The 19374-nt window shown below is 52.2% G+C and overlaps 1 protein-coding gene across 1 annotated transcript in view; it reads left to right on the top strand.

The window, feature by feature from the left end:
- The window catches only part of PLXNA4 (plexin A4), a 362709-nt gene that overhangs the window by 295240 nt on the left and 48095 nt on the right, over positions 1-19374 (top strand). Inside the window, exons 12-18 of the mRNA XM_019452774.2 lie at positions 2675-2826; positions 7004-7121; positions 13312-13448; positions 14624-14788; positions 17580-17673; positions 18126-18365; positions 19038-19184. Coding sequence (XP_019308319.1) covers positions 2675-2826; positions 7004-7121; positions 13312-13448; positions 14624-14788; positions 17580-17673; positions 18126-18365; positions 19038-19184 — 1053 coding nt within the window. The remainder of the gene's footprint in view (positions 1-2674; positions 2827-7003; positions 7122-13311; positions 13449-14623; positions 14789-17579; positions 17674-18125; positions 18366-19037; positions 19185-19374) is intronic.

Below are 19374 nucleotides of genomic sequence, written 5' to 3'. Positions count from 1 at the left end.
TGGTCCTTCACAGTTTGCGAAGCAGTTTCCTGTCCCTTGCTTTGTCCGTGCTCACAGCAACCCCCCCCCCCCCACATGGTTCCTGGGGCTACCACCACACAGTACCGCAGACGGAGGGGCTTCAGAGACAGAAATTTGCTATCTCTCAGTTCCAGAGGCTGGAAGTTGAGACCCAGATGTGGGCAGGACTGGTCCTTCGGAGGGCTGTGCGGGAGGACCTGCCCCAGCCTCTCTCCTGGCTTTTCTCCCTGAATTTTTCTCATTGTCTTTCTGTGTGTCTCTGTCCAAATTCCCTCTTCAAATGGGGACACCCACCAGTCATGCTGGATGAGAACCCACCCTAATGACCTCATTTCAACTTGATTACCTCTAGAAAGACCTTTTCTCCGAATAAGGCCACGTTTGGAGGTACTGAGCGTTTGGACTTCCACAGGTGGATTTGGGAGAGGACACATTTCAAGTTATAATGCTTGCCAAAGCCAGGGTTATCAGCCCCCTTTCCCAGATACAAAGAGTAATGCCCAGAGATGCTAATGCCCTCACACCAAAGCATAAATCAAACGGTCCCCGAATCCCTGGTCTCTGGATTCCTAGATTAGCGCTCTCTCTCACCACAAAGGCAAGACACCCATAGAGATACTCCCTCACCCCTCCACTCACAAGCTGTGCACGCCTACAAGGGATGGAGAAAGGCAGGGAGGGAGCTTGACCTTTGCGGGTGCACAACCTCCTCCAGCATAGTGGCCCCACGGTGGTGGCCCTCTGTATGTGCCCAACCCCCCCCCCACTCCACTTCAGTCCCTTTGTCCTCTGCGTTCCTGGTTTTCCAGACACGGGGAGTCTCCCTCAGACTCTACTTCAGTCTCCTACATGGGTAGGAATCTCAACAGCAGCTCTCGAGTTGGGGCAAAAGACATGCATTTAACCTGGGGAAGGAGGGCACCTGAGCCCTACGTGCTCCAGTCCCCCTCCTTTACAACTTCCCCCACCCGCAGAGCCTTTAATGCAGAACCACCCCCGGGGGCCGCCACGCGTGACTGCTAACCGTGTGTCTGCAGCAAACAGTACGACTTGCTTCCTTCTTGGCCTGAGACCAAGAAAATCACAGGGAGGAGATGGCAAATTAAACAAATCTCCCTGTGACGGAGGCTATTTACTGGCTCCATACTGGCGTCAGCCCTCCGGGGAGCCCGGGGAACCAAGGACTGGGCCAGAGATAAAGCTCCTTTTTCAGGACAACACGCCAGGGCTGGGATATCATGAAGCCACTCCTGCCAGGTGCCAGTGGGGCTTTGGGGACTGGCTGGACAGGCATTTGAGAACATACCCTCCGCCTTCCGGCCCTCCCTATATCTGCCCGCCTCCCTCTCACAGAAAGGGCCCCTGCCTCCGAGGGATCTGTCTTTCCACTACAGTGGGAACATGCATTTGAAAACCCTCACACTCATGTGCACGCTCACTCGTGCACATGTGCACGCATGGGTAAGAAGCAGGAAATATCTTAACTCGTAGGTGAACAGACTTTCCCGGCAAAGCCGCCCCTCCAGCCTGGTTTCTCTCACCCTCCTCCAGGGTGGAGCCCCCAGTTGTGGCCCTTGGCGGTGGAAAGAGTAGGAAACATTAAGAGGTGGGCCGTCTGGGCTCCTTCAGTTGCGATCCCATTGGTGTTGGCCAATATCCAGTTGCTGGTGTTCAGAGACACCAGGAATGGGAAATGTGCCCTTCTCTGGTCTTCCAAATGCCAGGAGAGGCTGGCACAGAATGTCTTCTGCCACTAGGGTCACTGCTGCGGGATGTCATAATTAGATCGCATGAACTGTATGGGGCACCTACCTCAAAGCAGGCCCTTGGTTGTTGGTTCCCAGCGTCTCAGTCATGGGTTTTTAACACCAATGGTGACATCTTGGAAGGAAAAGCCAGTCATTTTGGCCAGTATATGAGGGTAAAGTCTAAATTAATCCCATCTCTGGTAGAAACCAAGCCAGACAATGAAGGCAAAGGGCTTGTGACAAATGCTCTTCTAAATCCAGGAAGATGCTTGGGTAGTTGTGGTTTTCAGCCCAATGGCAACTTGAGAGATAAATATAGTGCCATCACTGAGAAGTCCATGGGAAGTAAGACACCATCCCTGAGCTCAGAGACACAGGATCTGAAGGATCAGGAATCAGACACCAGTGATTGTTACCATGACAGGAGCATTACATGTCAGTGGAGAGAGAGGGGACAACTGGTTATGGGGAAGTGACATTTGAGAAGGATCTTGAAAACTTGGTGGTTTGCCATAGCGCAGAGGGCGGTGGGCATCAAGAGGGTTGTTCATTTTCCTTCCGAATGAAACAACACAAGCAAATGCCGGGAGGCTTTATTCCGTGATTTTCTATGAATCACCCGAGAACGGTGTATATCATGTTCCATCCCCTCATCTCTTCCACAAACTAGGAAGGTGAATGAGGGGATTTGAACACTGCTCCTAATACCACACCCAAACACGGACTTCTCTACCCGAAGTTCCTGCCATTAAGCGTCCCAGACCTGGGTTCCCTTGTGGACAGGGGCCCAACTCAGGGAATGGGGCAGAGAGGGGGAAGAGCCAGAAGCCTCTCCTTGCCCCACCAGCAAATGAGTAATGGCTCTCTCTCGGTGCCTGTCAAATTACCGCGCTTCCTTCCTCCAGATAATCCCAGTCACGGGTCCTCGGGAAGGGGGCACCAAGGTCACCATCCGAGGGGAGAACCTGGGTCTGGAATTCCGGGACATCGCCTCCCATGTGAAGGTGGCCGGTGTGGAGTGCAGCCCTTTAGTGGATGGCTACATCCCTGCAGAACAGTAAGTGGAAGCCACACGAGACGGCTCTCTCTTGTTGTCGACCCCCCTTCCCTGGCCAACAATTGACAGCCAATGGCAAAAGGTGCTAGAGACCCTTGGGGTAGGGGGAGTAGAATGCCCCTAATATTCTAGTGTACTGGGAGGGAAGAGAAAAGTGATCACTACCTCCTTGGGGTGTGACTGTGGGTAGTGGTGAGACAAAGCAAAATGAAACTCTGCAAGAGAAGTGTGAGTTCAGTTCCCGACCCCCTGCAGTCCCTAACTCCCCACTCATGTCCTCCAATTATGAAAGAAGCTAAACCTCTGGTCCTTTCTGTGGAGACTGAAAATGAAACCCCACACCCACTCTCTGGCCTGTGGGAATTTTGGATTGTTTTTTTCTCCATGCAGTTTGCTGGTGCCTGGAGTGGGTCATTCCATGATTGACCTTTACCTCCCAATCCACCTGTTAGAGGACGTTTGTGAGTCATGTATCATTGCCTTGGAAATAAGTAAGCACAATTCTCCAGCCCAGCAGACTCTCCCATGAAATGTTTACCAGCACGATAGAATCTATCTTCTATACCATCTTGCTGCCCCTCCCAGAGTGACACCTTACCACCTGTCCTGTGTGCGTGAGTTACTGACTCTTTGCAGGTCTCCCATGGGTATGTCAGTGCGGTTTACCTGTCAGCTTGCTGGTCTTGCGCAGGTTTCGTGATTCTGGAACCAGCAGTACCACCATCCTCACTTCCTCCTGATTTCCCTCCAGATCTTCCTAAAGTGGTCTTAGTAGATGCTATGATAGAAGGATCTATTCTTGATAGAACTCACCTCATGGTCCGTCACTGCTTATTTGCCCAAAGATCTTTCTGTGGCTCCTTCAACTTTCTGAGTCCTTCCTAGAACAAAACCAAAAGCAAGCTGCTACTGATATATTGTGATTTGGGGAACTTTAAAATACCCTACTCTGGACCTGCAAAGCCAGATAGAAAATATATTACTATAAAGTCACATGATTGAAATATTGTGGTGCTAGTTAGATCAGTGGAATAAGATACAACACCCAGGAAAAGAATCCTGATACATAAAAAGTCAGCGATGTGATAAAGGTGACATTTCAAATCAGCAAGGGAAGCAAAGATCATTTAATAAGTGGTCCTCATTAACTCCCTGAAAAAAATATACACCAGACTCTTATATCACATTATACGCCAAAATAAATTCCAGATGGATTAATGAATTAAGTGACAAAAATAAATCTGTGGAATGACTAGAAGAAAATGCAGGTGAGAATTTATTTGATTTCAAATAAGGGAAGTATAACTGTGCTAAGCATAACAGCAAAAGAAAAAAATTATAAAGAAAAAGATCAGGGGATTGGAGTATATAAAACTTAAAATTTGTTCATCAAAAATCAAAGAAAAATATGAATGATAAACTGGGACTATTGTTATAACCAATTAGAGTTAATACATGCTTTTTCTTAACATACAAAGAGGTTCCATTAAAAAAAAAAAGTAAATATCAGAAAATGAGCAAAGAGCATGACTGTGCAATTCACAAAGTAGACAAAGAACCAAAAGCCATGTAAAAAAGTTAAAATCATTAGTAATCAATGAAATGAAAATTAAAATAATGGGGAACAATTTTTAAAAATCAATGTCCAGTGCAGATGAGAAGCAGGAGAAACAACATATTCATACATTCATATTGAGAATGTAAATTGGGACAAATTTTGTGGAAAGAAATTTAGAAGTGTGGATTGAAAGTCTTCAGTCTGGTCATAATATTTCTAGAACTTTACTTAAATAACCAGAATGCACAAATATTTATTTGCAAGAATACTTATTTGGGCCTTATTTTTTTTTTAATTTTTTTTAACGTTTTTTTATTTACTTTTGAGACAGAGAGAGACAGAGCATGAAGGGGGGAGGGGCAGAGAGAGAAGGAGACACAGAATCGGAAGCAGGTTCCAGGCTCTGAGCCATCAGCCCAGAGCCCGACGCGGGGCTCGAACTCACGGACCGCGAGATCGTGACCTGAGCCGAAGTCGGACGCCTAACCTACTGCGCCACCCAGGCGCCCCGGCCTTATTTTTAACAGTGGAAATTTAGAAGCAATTTGTGTATTTTAAAATAGGGAATTAATCAATCCCATCAATTATTGTACATCCACAGGCAGGTAACTATATAGCCATGAAATCTGATATTACAGAAGAATCGTGACCAGGTGTATACTAAAGGTGTATTAGTGAGAACATCATTTACCAAGCAGACTAGAGTTTCTAATTAATTCTATAAAAGATAAAGAAGTCTGAAAACACGTACATCAAAATGCTGACAACAGATACTTCTGGATGGTTGAAATGGGGTGGGAGGAGGTATATGTACGGCAAGTGTTTTCATATACTTTCTATTTTTTCTTTACACTGGACGTGTGCCAGATATGCTATCTGGACAGAAAGGCATATCTTTTTACTGGACTCTCACCCAGAAGTTCTTTCTAAGACAGACACAGAACCTGGAAGCCACAAAGTAAAAGAAGGAGCAGTTTTACCACAGATACTTTTAAATGTTAGTGGAGCAAAAGACATTACAAAGTTGAAAGACAGATGACAGGCTAAGAGAGAATAATTGCAATACTTAACTACAGACAAAAGTTAATACTGCTCATTCAGAAGCTCCCACAAAAAGACGATCCATTAGCAATATAAGGAGACAGCTTCAGACAAATCAAAGGAAAGGCTATCTAAGATTTTTTACAGCCACACACACATGCTTGAAACTATCTACGTGACTGGTAATCAGGGAAATAACAATGAAAACAAAAAGGAGATCTTTTTTCCCTATTACATTGGAAAAACTGTCAAAGGATTGATAATATCTAGCTTTGGAAAAAGAGTGAAAGAATCTCCCTCTGTTGCTTTTGACGGAAGTGCAAATTGGTAACAACCCTTTTGGACCATTATTTTCTTCTACCTATCAAACATTAAATGCCTAAACAACGACCCCGCAAGCTCCCTCCTCAGAGATTTATTCTAATAAATACGCAATGCTTCGGGACGTATGTGTAAAAAGTTGGTTCATTTTGCAGGGTTATGTGGAGTAGGAGAAAAATCAGGATAAGTTAAATGTACATCAGGAGGAGGATAGTTAAATAAATAATGGTGCAGCCATAGTATGAACTGCAATGAAGCTGTCAGGAAGAATACAGGAGGGCTGTGCCTGACACGAGGCAAATCCACGCTGTGTCTCTGAGTAGAACGTGTGTGTGTATATTTGCAAATATATATATTCGGGCAAGTTGCCTAACTTTTTCTGTGTCTCAGTTTCTTCATTTGTAAAATAGAGATCTTAATTATATATTGATCTTGTGTGTGTGTGTGTGTGTGTGTGTGTGTGTGTATACACACGCACACACACACACACACACTATATGTGTTTGCATAGGTCTAGAGAAAGGTCTATGAGGATATATACATATACACCAAGCTTTTGTGAGAGATTAGGAGTGAAAAAGGGACACTTAATTTTACTGTCGCACTTCTGTTTTTGAGGGGTATGAACAAATTTTGTAATTAAAACAATGAGCATTTTTAAAAGGGACAAATGTGTGACTCTCCTCCATCCTTCCCCCTCCCCCCAAGCACGAGTCTCTCCATCCAGCCAAGTGGCCAGCTGGCACCAGGGGTGGGGGGGGGGCAGAAAATACTCCACTGAGGCAGTCCATGCAGTGGGAATGAAGTGCCCCTGAGTGAGGGTCTGAAAACCTTAATTAAGTCTGCTCCAGGGTCCCTGTCTGACATGCTGTGGGCCCTTGGGAAGGTCACTACCTCTCTGGGCCACGCCAGCGGTGTTCCCTGTGCTATTTGGCTGAAACATTTCCCACCCTCTGATTCACAATTCAGTGGACAATTCCTGAATGAGGGAGTGGGTGTCTAGGGTCAGGACACAGGGACCCTCCCCTAGGCTCCTCACTTTCCAAGGGTCTCCAAGGAGACCCCTGTAGGTTGTATTTCCTCATTTCCTGAGAACCAAAGGGGAGCCTTGCAGGGAAGAATCGGGTGTCTTTCCCCTCCTCCTCCCCTGCCCACCCCTGAGACCCTACTGCAGAGAAAAGGCCTGGGTAGGTATGGGGCCCAGGGGTCACATCTGGGAGTCCTGTGACCACAGGGTCTGTCCTCTCCTCTCTGCAGGATCGTGTGTGAGATGGGGGAGGCCAAGCCGAGCCAGCACGCAGGCTTCGTGGAGATCTGTGTGGCCGTGTGTCGGCCCGAGTTCATGGCCCGGTCCTCACAACTCTATTACTTCATGGTGAGTCCCAGTCGTCGGCGACCTGACCGGCGCGGGCTACAGACCTCGTGACCATGGTTGTTGCCCGGCTAGACCTCTGTGGGCAGACTCCAGGCCGCTTGTGGGAGTCTGTCCTTCAGTGTGAGAGCACAGCCCTCTAAATCTGAAAGGCTGGGTCCCAATCCAAACCTGCGGTGGCTGGCCCGGCCCCAGGGAAGCTGCTGTGGCTCCCAGGCCCAGGGCCCCCAGCTGGCCCAGTGGCAGCGTGACCAGGCTGGGGTTGGAGCCCTGGCTCTGCTGCCTACTCACTGGGCAAACTTGGGTGAGTTCCTTAACCTTCCTGTGCCTCAGTGTCTTCATTTCTAAAATGGGGGTGATAATACTTACATCTACCCCATGGTATTGTTGTGACAATTACACAAAATGGCTGTGTCACCTCTCTCATTTCTTGTACAGGTTCTGTGGCAGCCGGTGTTTCTACTATGGCCTGCCCTCTCCTTGTACGCGGGCACCCTGTCATTTCTATCCCAGAACCCACATTCATTCTGCCTTCCCCCTCACCAGGGGGACCTCCTTAACCCCACCCCAACCCCCACCTCACCAGCACCCCTTCCCATGACCTCCTTAATCCCACCCCAACCCCCACCTCACCAGTACCCCTTCCCATGACCTCCTTAATCCCACCCCAACCCCCACCTCACCAGCACCCCTTCCCATGACCTCCTTAACCCAACCCCCACCTCACCAGCACCCCATCTCATGACCTTCTTAACCCAACCCCCACCTCACCAGCACCCCATCTCATGACCTTCTTTACCCAACCCCCACCTCACCAGCACCCTGTCCCATGACCTCCTTAACCCAACCCCCACCTCACCAGCACCCTGTCCCATGACCTCCTTAACTCCACCTCAACCCCCACCTCACCAGCACCCCATCTCATGACCTTCTTAACCCAACCCCCACCTCACCAGCACCCCATCTCATGACCTTCTTTACCCAACCCCCACCTCACCAGCACCCTGTCCCATGACCTCCTTAACCCAACCCCCACCTCACCAGCACCCCATCTCATGACCTTCTTAACCCAACCCCCACCTCACCAGCACCCCATCTCATGACCTTCTTTACCCAACCCCCACTTCACCAACACCCCGTCCCATGACCTCCTTAACCCCACCCCAATCCCCACCTCACCTGCACCCCTACCCCACCTTCCCTTCCCAGGGCTTGTCTCCAGACCTCACCCTGACCTCCACATCCCCTCCAGCCAGGACCCTCCCTGGCCCTGCAGAGGCGGCCCCTGGTGAGGGGCTCTGCGGGGTTGGGGCTCTCGGGACCTCTCAGCCTTGTCATGTCCGGCAGGGTGTGCGGGAGGCATGGGCGTCTCTGTTGCCTCTCACGCTGCCTCATTTTCAAAGTTTTGCCATCCAGTTGATTTCTCGGGTTAATGACGGCTGTGATGAGGTAGTTTCCTCACGATTCTAAGCTGCTTTTGGAAGCTGGAAGCCTGAAGTGATAGATGGGCATCAAATGCTCCAGAATAGTCCAGGGGAGCCCACTTTCCACCCTCCGCCCCTTCCTCCCTCCTCTTTCATCTGCCTCCCTCCTCCTCCTCCTTCTTTCTCCATTCAGCTGACAACTCTTTAGCACCACCTGGCAGGATCCTTCTCATGAAATTGTTTGATAAATATTTGCTTAATTGGTTGAATTTCATAATTTAATTCGGTGGCTCCGGCTTGTGGGGGTTACAGTGATGACCCAGACCAGGCACAGCCCATCCCTCGGGGGCCTGAGGTCTAGAAGGAGAGGTATGGCATACGTGCAGACGGGAATGGAGACGGGTGCATCAGACGCCCCTCCAGCCGGCGCCCGCGCTCTCTGCTCCCCCTCTACTCCTGAAAACCTCCCCTCCTTCTAGACACAGTTGGCTCTCACTGCACACGCAGGAGCTCACGTAGAAGAACACGCATGTGTAATGGGTTTAATGGATAGGTAGGTTTACCTGGCTCTTTAGGATCTGTACCCCCACCTTCTTCTGAAAGGATTTGAGGAAGTTGCCAAGGGAAACCCAACACACCTGAAGGCAATCAGCAATAAGTGTGTGTGTGTGTGTGTGTGTGTGTGTGTGTGTGTGTGTGTGTATGGAGAGAGGGCATGTATACCGTACGTTATCTGTATGTATATACCCAGAAGTTGTTAATCCAGCAGAGTCAAGATACTGAGAGGGAGACGCAGACAGACTGAGACAGAGGCGGAGACAGCGCTCCCCAAGTGTTTGGAGGTGTGGCATGGATGCCAAACTTGGGCACAAAATCCAGCTTGGAAATTACCTGGCCAAACAAGCGCTGGCCAGCCAGTCACCTGCCCTGCAGTTTGTTTTATGTATTGTTTAGTTTTTAGAGGGAGAGAGAGAGAGGGTGCAAGTGAGCGAGGGGCAGAGAGAGAGGAAAGAGAGAGACAGAGAGGGGGAGAGAATCCCAGGAGGGGCCTGGGTGGGGAGGGAAGGGGGAGGAGAGAGAGAGAAGCGGGGCTCACTGGAAGAAGGACTCGAATTCACAAATCGTGAGATCATGACCTGAGCCAAAGTCAGATGCTTAACTGACTGAGCCACCCAGGCGCCCCTGCCCCGAACAGTTTTTATCCTGGGGTCATGTGGCAGCGACAGATTGGATGGTGATAGGAACGACCACTACCTCAGGAAGCTGGAGTTTGCTTTGGGTGTTAGAGATCTCTGCCAGGTCTCCAGCTGCGGCTCTCCCCTTCGTGACTCACTCAAAGGCCACCGGGGCCCCCTGTCCTGCCGTCACTTCTGTGACCCACCCAGGCTGTCAACTCCCACACACAGCGTGTCATTCCCCCCTCACTTGCCCATTTCTGTCAGGGACTCATCACCATGCCACAGTTATCGTGGACAATGGCTCGGCTTCCCTTAATTCTGATTTCAACCACTCCATCACTGGGTCCTAGAGTCTTACTTTTCCCATTTTCGTGGCTGCTACAATGGCCTCTTTCAATCCCTGACTTTGAAGGTTGGAACCCATTCTAATCCTAATCCATCTACCCTGTAGAATGTTGGGTCCACCTCAAGAAGGACCCAGGGCCCCACTGCCTCTAGCTGTGGTCCAGTCTCCTCGGTCTGGCCCGCCTTGTCTACCCAATTCTGTTCCCCGAGGCTTTGCATGGCCTGACCCCTTTCCTTTCTCCATCTCCTTCCCCACGTTGCCCCAAGCCCTGTCCTCCTCAATCCTCCAAGCCTGCTTGTGAGCCAGTCCACACCTTCTCCGAATACCCAGCCCACAGCACCCATGGAACCTGGCTTACTGGGGATTCCATGGCATCTGCCTGCATGACACTCCGTGCTGCCTCTTGGAGCCCCTGCTCCCTCTGTCAGACCAGTAAGTCTTTGGAGATGAAGCCCCGGCTGTTTATTTCTTTGTTAGCCCCCATGGTGCTTAGACAGTTCTAAACCTTCCTGCATGTTGGACTCTCCCAAGGAGCTTCAAACAAAATGCTCCAGAGCCCCCCTGAGCTAAATCACACACTACAGGTGGGGCACAAAACTCTCCGGGAGATTCCAACTCAGCCCAGCCTGAGGGCCACTGGCCTAGGAGAAACAATGTTTGTAGAACAGCTGCTGTGTGCCCGTTGATATCCGGTTCCAGGCTTAATTCTTACAAGGAGCCTATGTTGTCAACATTCAAAAGCCCCTTCGGCTCTCAGGTAAGGTCAGTCTTGCCTGCATGACGGTTTCTGCCCCAGAGCAGGATGTGGTTAGATGCAGGGCATCAAGGTGAGGCTTCATGGAAGAAACTGGATGGAAAGGCAGGATAGGATGTTCCGTATGGATCTGGAGTAGTGGGAGGCTGTTCCTGGCATAAGATAGGAGTGCACCTAAAGATGGGAAAAGAAGGGAGGGAGAAGGAAGGGGGTTGATGGCAAGGGAAGAGGTTGGGACAGAAAGAGAAGTCAGTAAACAAAAGAGCTGTTGCCACAAGGCAAAAAACGCACCGGCCCAGTGGGGCCCTGGGACTTGGCGGTTTGTGAGGGACTGTGCTGATGCCACGTGTCCACTGGGGAAGACGTTCAGGGAGGGGAATGATGCTGGGGAGCTCGGGTCCTCCCCCGTCCCTCCTGTGCATTTAAGGGCCCAGTCATTGAGGCTACCCCAGAGCTCCTCAGGGTCCAGGGAGGGAATGAGGGGCAGAGGTTCCCATGAGTCTCAACTGAGAGGTGGAAAGAGACAGAGTGACCTTCTCTCCAGCATCTCGGAGCCCTCATAGCCTCCCCACACAGCTAGGCAGCTTGCAGGTAGCCCTACTTGGGCCCCACAGAGAAGCCCGTGACTCCTCTGGGGTCCTGGGACAGCTCAGGAACCCCTTCCCAGGGGTCCTCCGGAGACATGGGGCACGCAGGGGAGCCTCTTCTTCAGGGATGCCTCTCAGGACCTGGGGCATGCTGGGGAGCCCCCTTCCCTGTGCTGAGATTGGGAGTAAGGTTTGAGTCTGATTCAGTTTCCCTCCACAAATCAGGCCAGACTCTGATGTGTGGGTTTATTCACCCAAAAGCCAGAACCCGACCGCCAAGGCCAAGGGATCAGCATCCTTGGTCTCGTCACCCGTTCTGTCCCTAGAGATCTCCACAGAGGGAATCTTTCCCTTCCCTACCTCCAGCCAGGAGCCAAGTGAAGGGGTGGCAAGTAATACAGAATTTGATTTCCCGTGCAAACCCACCGTGAAATATTTATGAAGCATGACTTGAATAATTAATAGTTTCTCACAACTTTAAAACATGTCTCAGTATCATCCACTCCTCACCCCCGCCCCCAGCCCGCCACTGCAGGGCCAACAAGGATTACTCCCTTCCACCCCTTCTAGAACCCCACCCACAGGCTGCCAGAGAGCCTCTTCTTCCCACGTTGCTGCCACCCCCATCTGTCTTAACCTGCCTGTTTTTTTACTTTATCTCTAGGCCCCCCCTTGCCTCGCACAGACAGCGCCCTCTTTCCCTTCCAGACAGTGGGACAAAGGCACCATGTGGGGGAGGTGACTGCAAGTTACAGAACCGGAAAACCGGCAGGCCCCTTTGAGATAACTGTGTTTTGATCCAGCTCCCTGATTTTGTGATCAGAGAGGTTACATGGTTTGTCCAGAGTCCCACAGCATGATCTGGGCAGAGCTGTTCTCCACTCTTTCCACAGCCTCACCCCACCTGTGTCCCAGTCTCCATTTGAGCCAGCAGCAGCTCCAGAATGAGGGGTTCCTTAGCATTGTGGGTGCCAGGTGCTCGGGATCTGCAGGGACCCGGTGGGCAGATGGGCCCCACGTGTGGGGCAGACAGTGGGCGGTGGGCAAGTGTCCCCGCGGGCCCCCCACCACCCCGCATACCTGCCAGCCTCACTGGGGCTTCTCCCCTCCTCCCGAGGTGTTATTGAGGCCTCTCCTGGGGAGGTCGCCTGCGGGCTGGGAGCCCAGTAGGTTCAACTTTTGGTGCAGAATTCTTTAAGGGGCAGGGGAGAGCGAAATCTTCATTTAAATGCAGATACGGGCTTCTCACCTGGGACTGAGGAAAGTTTTTTTCCATTAAAATGCTAATGAAAGAGCAAAGCACAACTCCAAATCCTCAGCTCACAGGTGCCCCCTCCCCATCCTCACTCCATCCCTGACCCTTCTTCACTCCTCCCCCTGGGTTTCCCTGGGGCCCTCACCACCCATCGCTCAGGCCTCTGAGCGTTTGGACAGCTCTCTTAACAGGCCCATGGAAGGAACAGGTCACCTTCCCAAAAGCACCCGAGACTGGAGAGGTGATGGAGAACCAGAGCTCTGGAGTCAGATCTCAGATGTGCCACTTTTTAGCTGTGTGACCTCGGGAACTTTACTTAACATCTCTGAATTTTTTCTGTAAAATAGGTAATAATACCTACCTTGTAGAATTGACTGAGCAAATAAATTATATAGAGATGGATGAAGGTATAAAGCGTGCCAGTTAAAACGTCAGCATATAGCAGCTATTACTACTGTTATGAATATAGAGGTGTAAGCTCTCAGGGTCCAGAACGTCACTTTCCCACACAAGCTCAATAAAATCTTCATGGGCTCTTTGGGAGGCCACCGTTACTGAGGATTCCAGAAGGCAGCTCCGGGGAGTGGGGTGCTGCCTCTCTTCAGACCCTGCCCCAGTTGTGTCTCAGGCCAGATCCTTTCCTGCACAGACGCTGACTCTCTCGGACCTGAAGCCCAAACGGGGGCCCATGTCGGGGGGCACCCAAGTGACCATCACGGGCACCAACCTGAACGCGGGCAGCAATGTGGTGGTGATGTTCGGGAAGCAGCCTTGCCTCTTCCACAGGTAACTCAGCTCAAGGCAGGCCTCGGGGGCCCACAGCCCAGTGGGTGGGGCCGGTGGGGCAGCCTCAGGGCAGCAGACGACCAGGGCTAACCTCCTAGAAGTGCCTTCTCTTCCCTGAGAAAGTGGCCTTTCTCTTTGAGGGAGGATTTGATGGGCAGAACTGGCTGTGGATGTTTTTGCCTCAGTCTGGAGAACTGCCAGGCACCCCATTCATGCTGCTGCCCACCATTTAGCCTTTGTGCCCCTATACCAACCGCTGTACAGAACCCTCGGGTTCCGCAGGACTCCCTGGGGAATCTAGAGCCCCTGCCTGCAGGCTAGCCTCTCTCCAGCTGCTGCAGAGCCAGCCAGGCCTGCCGAAATCTGCTAGGGGCCCCTACCCCAGCTGGCTGAGGTTCAACCTCCAAGGGCAGCCGACTTTCTCCCCACTGATTCCACCATCCAGGCCCAAAAGGGCACACCTTCTGTAAGCCAGGAGCCTGGGGTATAGGAGGGAGGTGGGAGGTTCGTCTGATGCAGGACTCAGATTTGGTGGGGACGTGACATTCTGCAGGAGAGGTTTTCCTGGGACAGAACTATGCTGAGGGCTGTGACAGATCTGAAGTCAGGCCAGTGATCAAGAAAAAACTGTTCTGACACTTGCTAAAATGGTAAGGAAGAGTTCACTCAGGATTATTGCAATAGGCGCCAAGAGTATCACAAGGGGGAAGGAAAGAAATCAGGTTTGACTCCAAATACGGCAAAGACATGGGGGGATTTATAGCCAAGCAGCATAGTGAGGGGGTCAGTGATGGCAAATTACTAAGATGAATAGGAATAGGGAGATTCTTGCTAAAGGGACTTAACAGGATTCTTGCCGAAGGCAGCCCAGGGGACTCAGGTATCAACTGGAGGGGGGTCGGGAGTTTTGACTTAGCAGGATTCTTGCTACAAATGGGGCTTGACAGGCCCAGGACAGGGCCCAAGGATAAGGCCTTGTTGAAAAGAGGGCTCAGAGGAACCTGTCTACCGTTGGGTCAAGTCTCTGCAGTAGTGCCTGGAGCTTTATATCTGAGGCAGCGCTGACTTATTGCCTCTGAGGAGCCTGACGAACAGGGAGGGGTGGGAGGGCCCTGACCCGGACCCCTGTCCCCATCAACACCCGGAGCCCAGCTCCATGTCTGCCCTCCCTGCAGACGCTCTCCGTCCTACATCGTCTGCAACACCACGTCCTCAGATGAGGTGCTAGAAATGAAGGTGATGGTGCAAGTGGACAAGGCCAGCATCCACCAGGACCTGTTCTTCCAGTATGTGGAGGACCCCACCATCGTGCGGATCGAGCCAGAGTGGAGCATAGTCAGGTAGGGGCAGCCCTGACCTCAGTTTTCCTTCCTCAACTCTCAAGAGCCAAGGACAGTTCTGGGACCCAGTTTGGCTTTGAGGACTGATGAATCGGGGTTGACTCAGAGCACCCCCCAAATCAGACCTTCCTTCCAGGGCGCCCTCCTTCCACGGAGAACACCTCTGAATGGGACCTGGCCCCTGGGGCCAAGCTCTGACCGGCAAGAGCCCGTGACCCCTAATCTGAGCATTGGTGGGTACACCCGGAGGAAATGGTCCCGTCATAGTGACTGCTGAGGGGGTGCCAGTCCTCTTCCCCTGAACCTCCCTTCTGGCAAATATGGGCGATAATTCCAATCCTGCTGAGGGATGCAGGAGAAAGAGATCAGATCCAACTTCTTCTTGGCCTGCTCTTGAACAAAAACGTGCCCTGACCACCAGGGTGCAGTTCAGATGTCTGTCCTCTGGGCTTCTGTAGCATCCTGCCGTTCCTCTGTCCTGCTCTGTCATGACCCCGAGTTGTCTGCTTGCTTCGACCTTCCCTCTATTGCAAACTCCTCAAGGGCAGGGAGTAGATCTTGTTCCCTGCTCTTTTCCCGGGGGCCCAAAACAAGTATAGAGAGCGCATGTCCTAGGAGGGAGCCAGGTATGTGCTGTTACAGCAACGCCCTCTAAGGCCACCTCTCACTCAGCCATTCGCAAGCTGACTTGTACCAGCTGCGTAACTTTCCGGCCTCCCCTCTGGAGAGGTTCACAGGGGGCTTTAGAAACTCCAGGATCCCTAGGGACCCTCCCAGTCCCCGCTTGGTGGGGCTGTGGAGTGTGGCATCTCCCTTCAGGGAGGGAGCGCTGTTCCAGTCCCTGGGGGATGCATTGTAATGGGAAGGCGATGCTAAGGGCATCCTGACACCAAGGGCCCTGCTGACCTTTGGGAAACTGCTGGATCAGGGGCTGAGGTGGAATGGAACAGGCCTTGGGGTCAGAAGGAGTGGGCTCAGCCCAGCTCTACTTCTAACCAGCTAAAGTAACCAATCACCTTAAAGGTTACTTGACTTCTCTGGGCTCATGGTTTCTCCTCCATCAGCTCCCTCCTGGGGCACTGGGAGGGGTAAGCAGAACGCATACGCACAGTGCAGTGCCTGGCCCAGCTCTCTCCCACTGCCCCTCACCCACCCTCCCCACCGTGGGCTTCAGTTCTAGAGGACATCTGGCATCAGGGAAAGGGGGAACGCATAGAGATGTGGTCTCCCTGGCTGAAGCGGGGGTCAAGGACAAGTCCAGTACAGAGAACAATCTTTTAAACTGGGGTTGAGCAGACTCCAACCTGGGGGCCAGATCTGGCCATCTGCCTCCTTTTATAAATAAAGTTTTATTGGAACACAGCCATGCTCATTCATATATGTTTTGTCTGTAGCTGCTTTCTCAACACAACAGCAGAGATGAGTAATTGCAACAGACCATATGGCCTGGGAAGCCTAAAATATTTACTCTCTGGCCCTTTCCAGAAAAGTTTGCCACCCCCCGCCTTACAGCCACGAAAGGCAGCCTTTGCTGAGATCAGATTTGGTTGTCCTCAGCAGTTACCTCCTAAGACCCAAAGTTTATAAGCTTTAGCTGTGATTTTAAAGTAGATGAATATGAGGCACAAAGAGGGGGAAAATAGTCTGTAGAAAGCTATTCTGGGATTTGCCCCCTGAGGCCCCGGGAATCTAGGAAGTTGATGTAGCCCTTTGCCTAGACAAACTCTACAGCTCCCTAAGGAATTCACAGTCTGGGTTAATTCAGCTCTTCCTCATGTCATTGTCACAGAAGTAGAGGTGTTGTCCTTCCTGGCACTCAGTAGTGGACCCTGAGTCACGTTCATAACAAGAGGGAGGTTGGAGGTTTGGGGCCTGCCAGCCGGCCCTAGAGTTTTTGCTGCAGTGAACAAATTCTCCGATGGGGTGGGGCTCTGCAGAGTGAGGCTTCAGACTGCTCCCAAGAGTCTGGGCTGCTAAGGATCAGTGATGGGGGGGCGGGTCCGTTGGTAAACGCGTGTTGAATTGGTGATGGAGAAGATTGGGAGATGGCCAGATAGCAGAATACCATTGTGGAACACCGCCATGGGCAGAAGAGCCTGTCTGGGTTTTACAGGAATCTCCCAGCATGCATGTGCACGTGTGTGTAGGCCCATGCTCGTGTGTGTGTGTGTGCACGTGTTGGGGGGGAGGGAGAGGGAGCGGGAGGGGCAGGTGGAGGGCGAGAGGAAGCCAGGGAATAACTGGGAGTGCAGAGATGAGCAGATGCATAGGGAGGTAGAAATGAATGTGGGTGACAGAGATTCTTTATTCGCCAAGCTTGTAACTGTTGCAGATGAAATTGTAGTAATTTCTGGGGAGGAGACAGTGCTCAGACCCTGGAGGGTCTGGTGGGGGGCGTCTTGGAGCAAGGCTCTCATTAGGCCAAGGCTAGTGTGAAAATCTCCCTGAGATCGGTGAGGGCTGGGGCAGAGACACCAGGGGCTGCAGAGAAACATCTGGCTCCAGTCAGGAGGCTTCAGAGCCTCCACGGGTGTCCAAGCTCTCGATGAGCCCAGTGCTGGACAGCCGCAGACATCTGGTTATCACTGTCGTCCCCTTGGCCGCTGAGAGCTCATCCTTATCATTATTCAGTCGGTTTGTCATCATTGTCCCTGTGAACATTATCACGCCTCCTGGCTATCATTGTCTTTAATGTCAGAGCTCAGCCTGATTGATCATCATCATCATCTTCAAGTGCCTTTGCTATTCCTATCCCCGTGTTGACACGCCTCCTCCTTTCTTCCCCGGGCAGTGGAAACACACCCATCGCCGTATGGGGGACTCACCTGGACCTCATACAGAATCCCCAGATCCGTGCCAAGCATGGAGGGAAGGAGCACATCAATGTGAGTCCAGGGTGGGCAGGGAACACGGGCAGGGAGCATGAGCACCACTCAACATGTCCTGACGGGACCCAGACACCCTGGAGCACTGGGACGATGGGATGAGGGAGCAGACATGAGGGCATTTTCACACGTTGGGGTACAGGCACGGAAGAGCAGTCACTTCTGGGGGTTCTGGGGTTTCATATCCTCATTCCTCCACCTTTCAGACCTCCGGTGCTGCCCCTTAGCTTAGAGATCCCCTAGTCACTGCCACACCCGCTGTGGACAAAGCAGATCTAGATGCCACTGCAGAGTCTGCTGCTTGAGTGCCCAGGTTATGTGGTCGTGGCTGCGGAGGGGTGGCGGCCCAGGTCAGCGCCATGCTGTTTGATGGCACTGGGGGGACCCTGGTGGGTGCGTTGGGGCTCTATGGGTTCAGGCGCTGCATAAGTCCCCCTTTCTGGCTCCTCCAGCTCTGTGAGGTCCTGAACGCCACTGAGATGACCTGCCAGGCTCCGGCCCTCGCTCTGGGGCCCGACCACCAGTCTGACCTGACCGAGAGGCCTGAGGAGTTTGGCTTCATCCTGGACAACGTCCAGTCCCTGCTAATCCTCAACAAGACCAACTTCACCTACTATCCCAACCCCGTGTTTGAGGCCTTCGGGCCCTCAGGAGTCCTGGAGCTCAAGCCTGGCACTCCCATCATCCTGAAGGTAGAGTGAGGTGGTGGGCGGGAGGTGGGAAGCCGGGAGGCTGCTGCATGGAATGGGGATGCTTTTCAAGTCCCAGAGAAAGGCCAGAAGTCATGGGCTCTGGCCCAATTTCATGACCGCTGTCCCTAGCAGAGGTTGTGTCATAGTCCAGAGCGTGGAAAACACTGCCTCCGAGTTTGTATTGGGAGGCAAACTCTCTTTACAGGCCGTAGAGACCCGATCGGGGCAGCTGGACCCATCCTGGCCATCTGCCTCCCAGGCTTCCTGTGTCCCCCGAGTCCAGGACCTGGGAGGTCAAAGGCGCACACTGCTTCCTCCCGTGTAGCCCTTTGCAAACCACAGCATAGGGTTTCTTTGGAGCATGGGTAGCAACTTAATTTTAACTCCTGTGACAATTTCAATCAATTGGTACCGATTGACTGTAGCTCTGTGTTGAGAGGGATTCTGAGGCTGCACTCGGATGAGCTCAAAAGAGTGCCCCGATCACTGACTCCCCACCGAGGAAAGGGGAATGGCAGTGTATGTGTCACAAAGCTTTCGGACTTGTTGTGGAAGGTGGCCTCTCCACCAGCTCGCCAGCAGGATGGGACCCCTGGGTGGGAGACGTGGCAGCCAGCCAGGAGCTATGATGCTGACTCTGGGGTGGGAACCGAGGCTCTCCTGTCCCTCCAGGGCAAGAACCTGATCCCACCGGTGGCTGGGGGTAATGTGAAGCTGAACTACACCGTGCTGGTTGGGGAGAAGCCGTGCACGGTGACGGTGTCGGATGTGCAGCTGCTCTGCGAGTCCCCCAACCTCATCGGCAGGCACAAAGTGATGGTGAGGCCGGCGGGGCCCCGATCTGGATGGGGCGGGCACTTAGGGATGCGAGAGTGTGAGCGGACCGGCTCCGTGCTGGGCTGCCAGGGCTTTCCGGGAGGCGATTCTGGCCCTCTCGGAACTTCCTTCGTGGCCACCCATCACCCCTTGTTCCTTCTCTCTGTCATGCTTCCCACCTCCTTCTTGTGCA

This window comes from Panthera pardus, unplaced genomic scaffold (assembly GCF_024362965.1).
Source record: "Panthera pardus isolate Hobbes unplaced genomic scaffold, ASM2436296v1 HiC_scaffold_8, whole genome shotgun sequence".
NCBI classification, from domain to species: Eukaryota; Metazoa; Chordata; class Mammalia; order Carnivora; family Felidae; genus Panthera; species Panthera pardus.
Note: the sequence above shows the minus strand (reverse complement) of the source record. Positions and strands in the feature narration are given on the sequence as shown.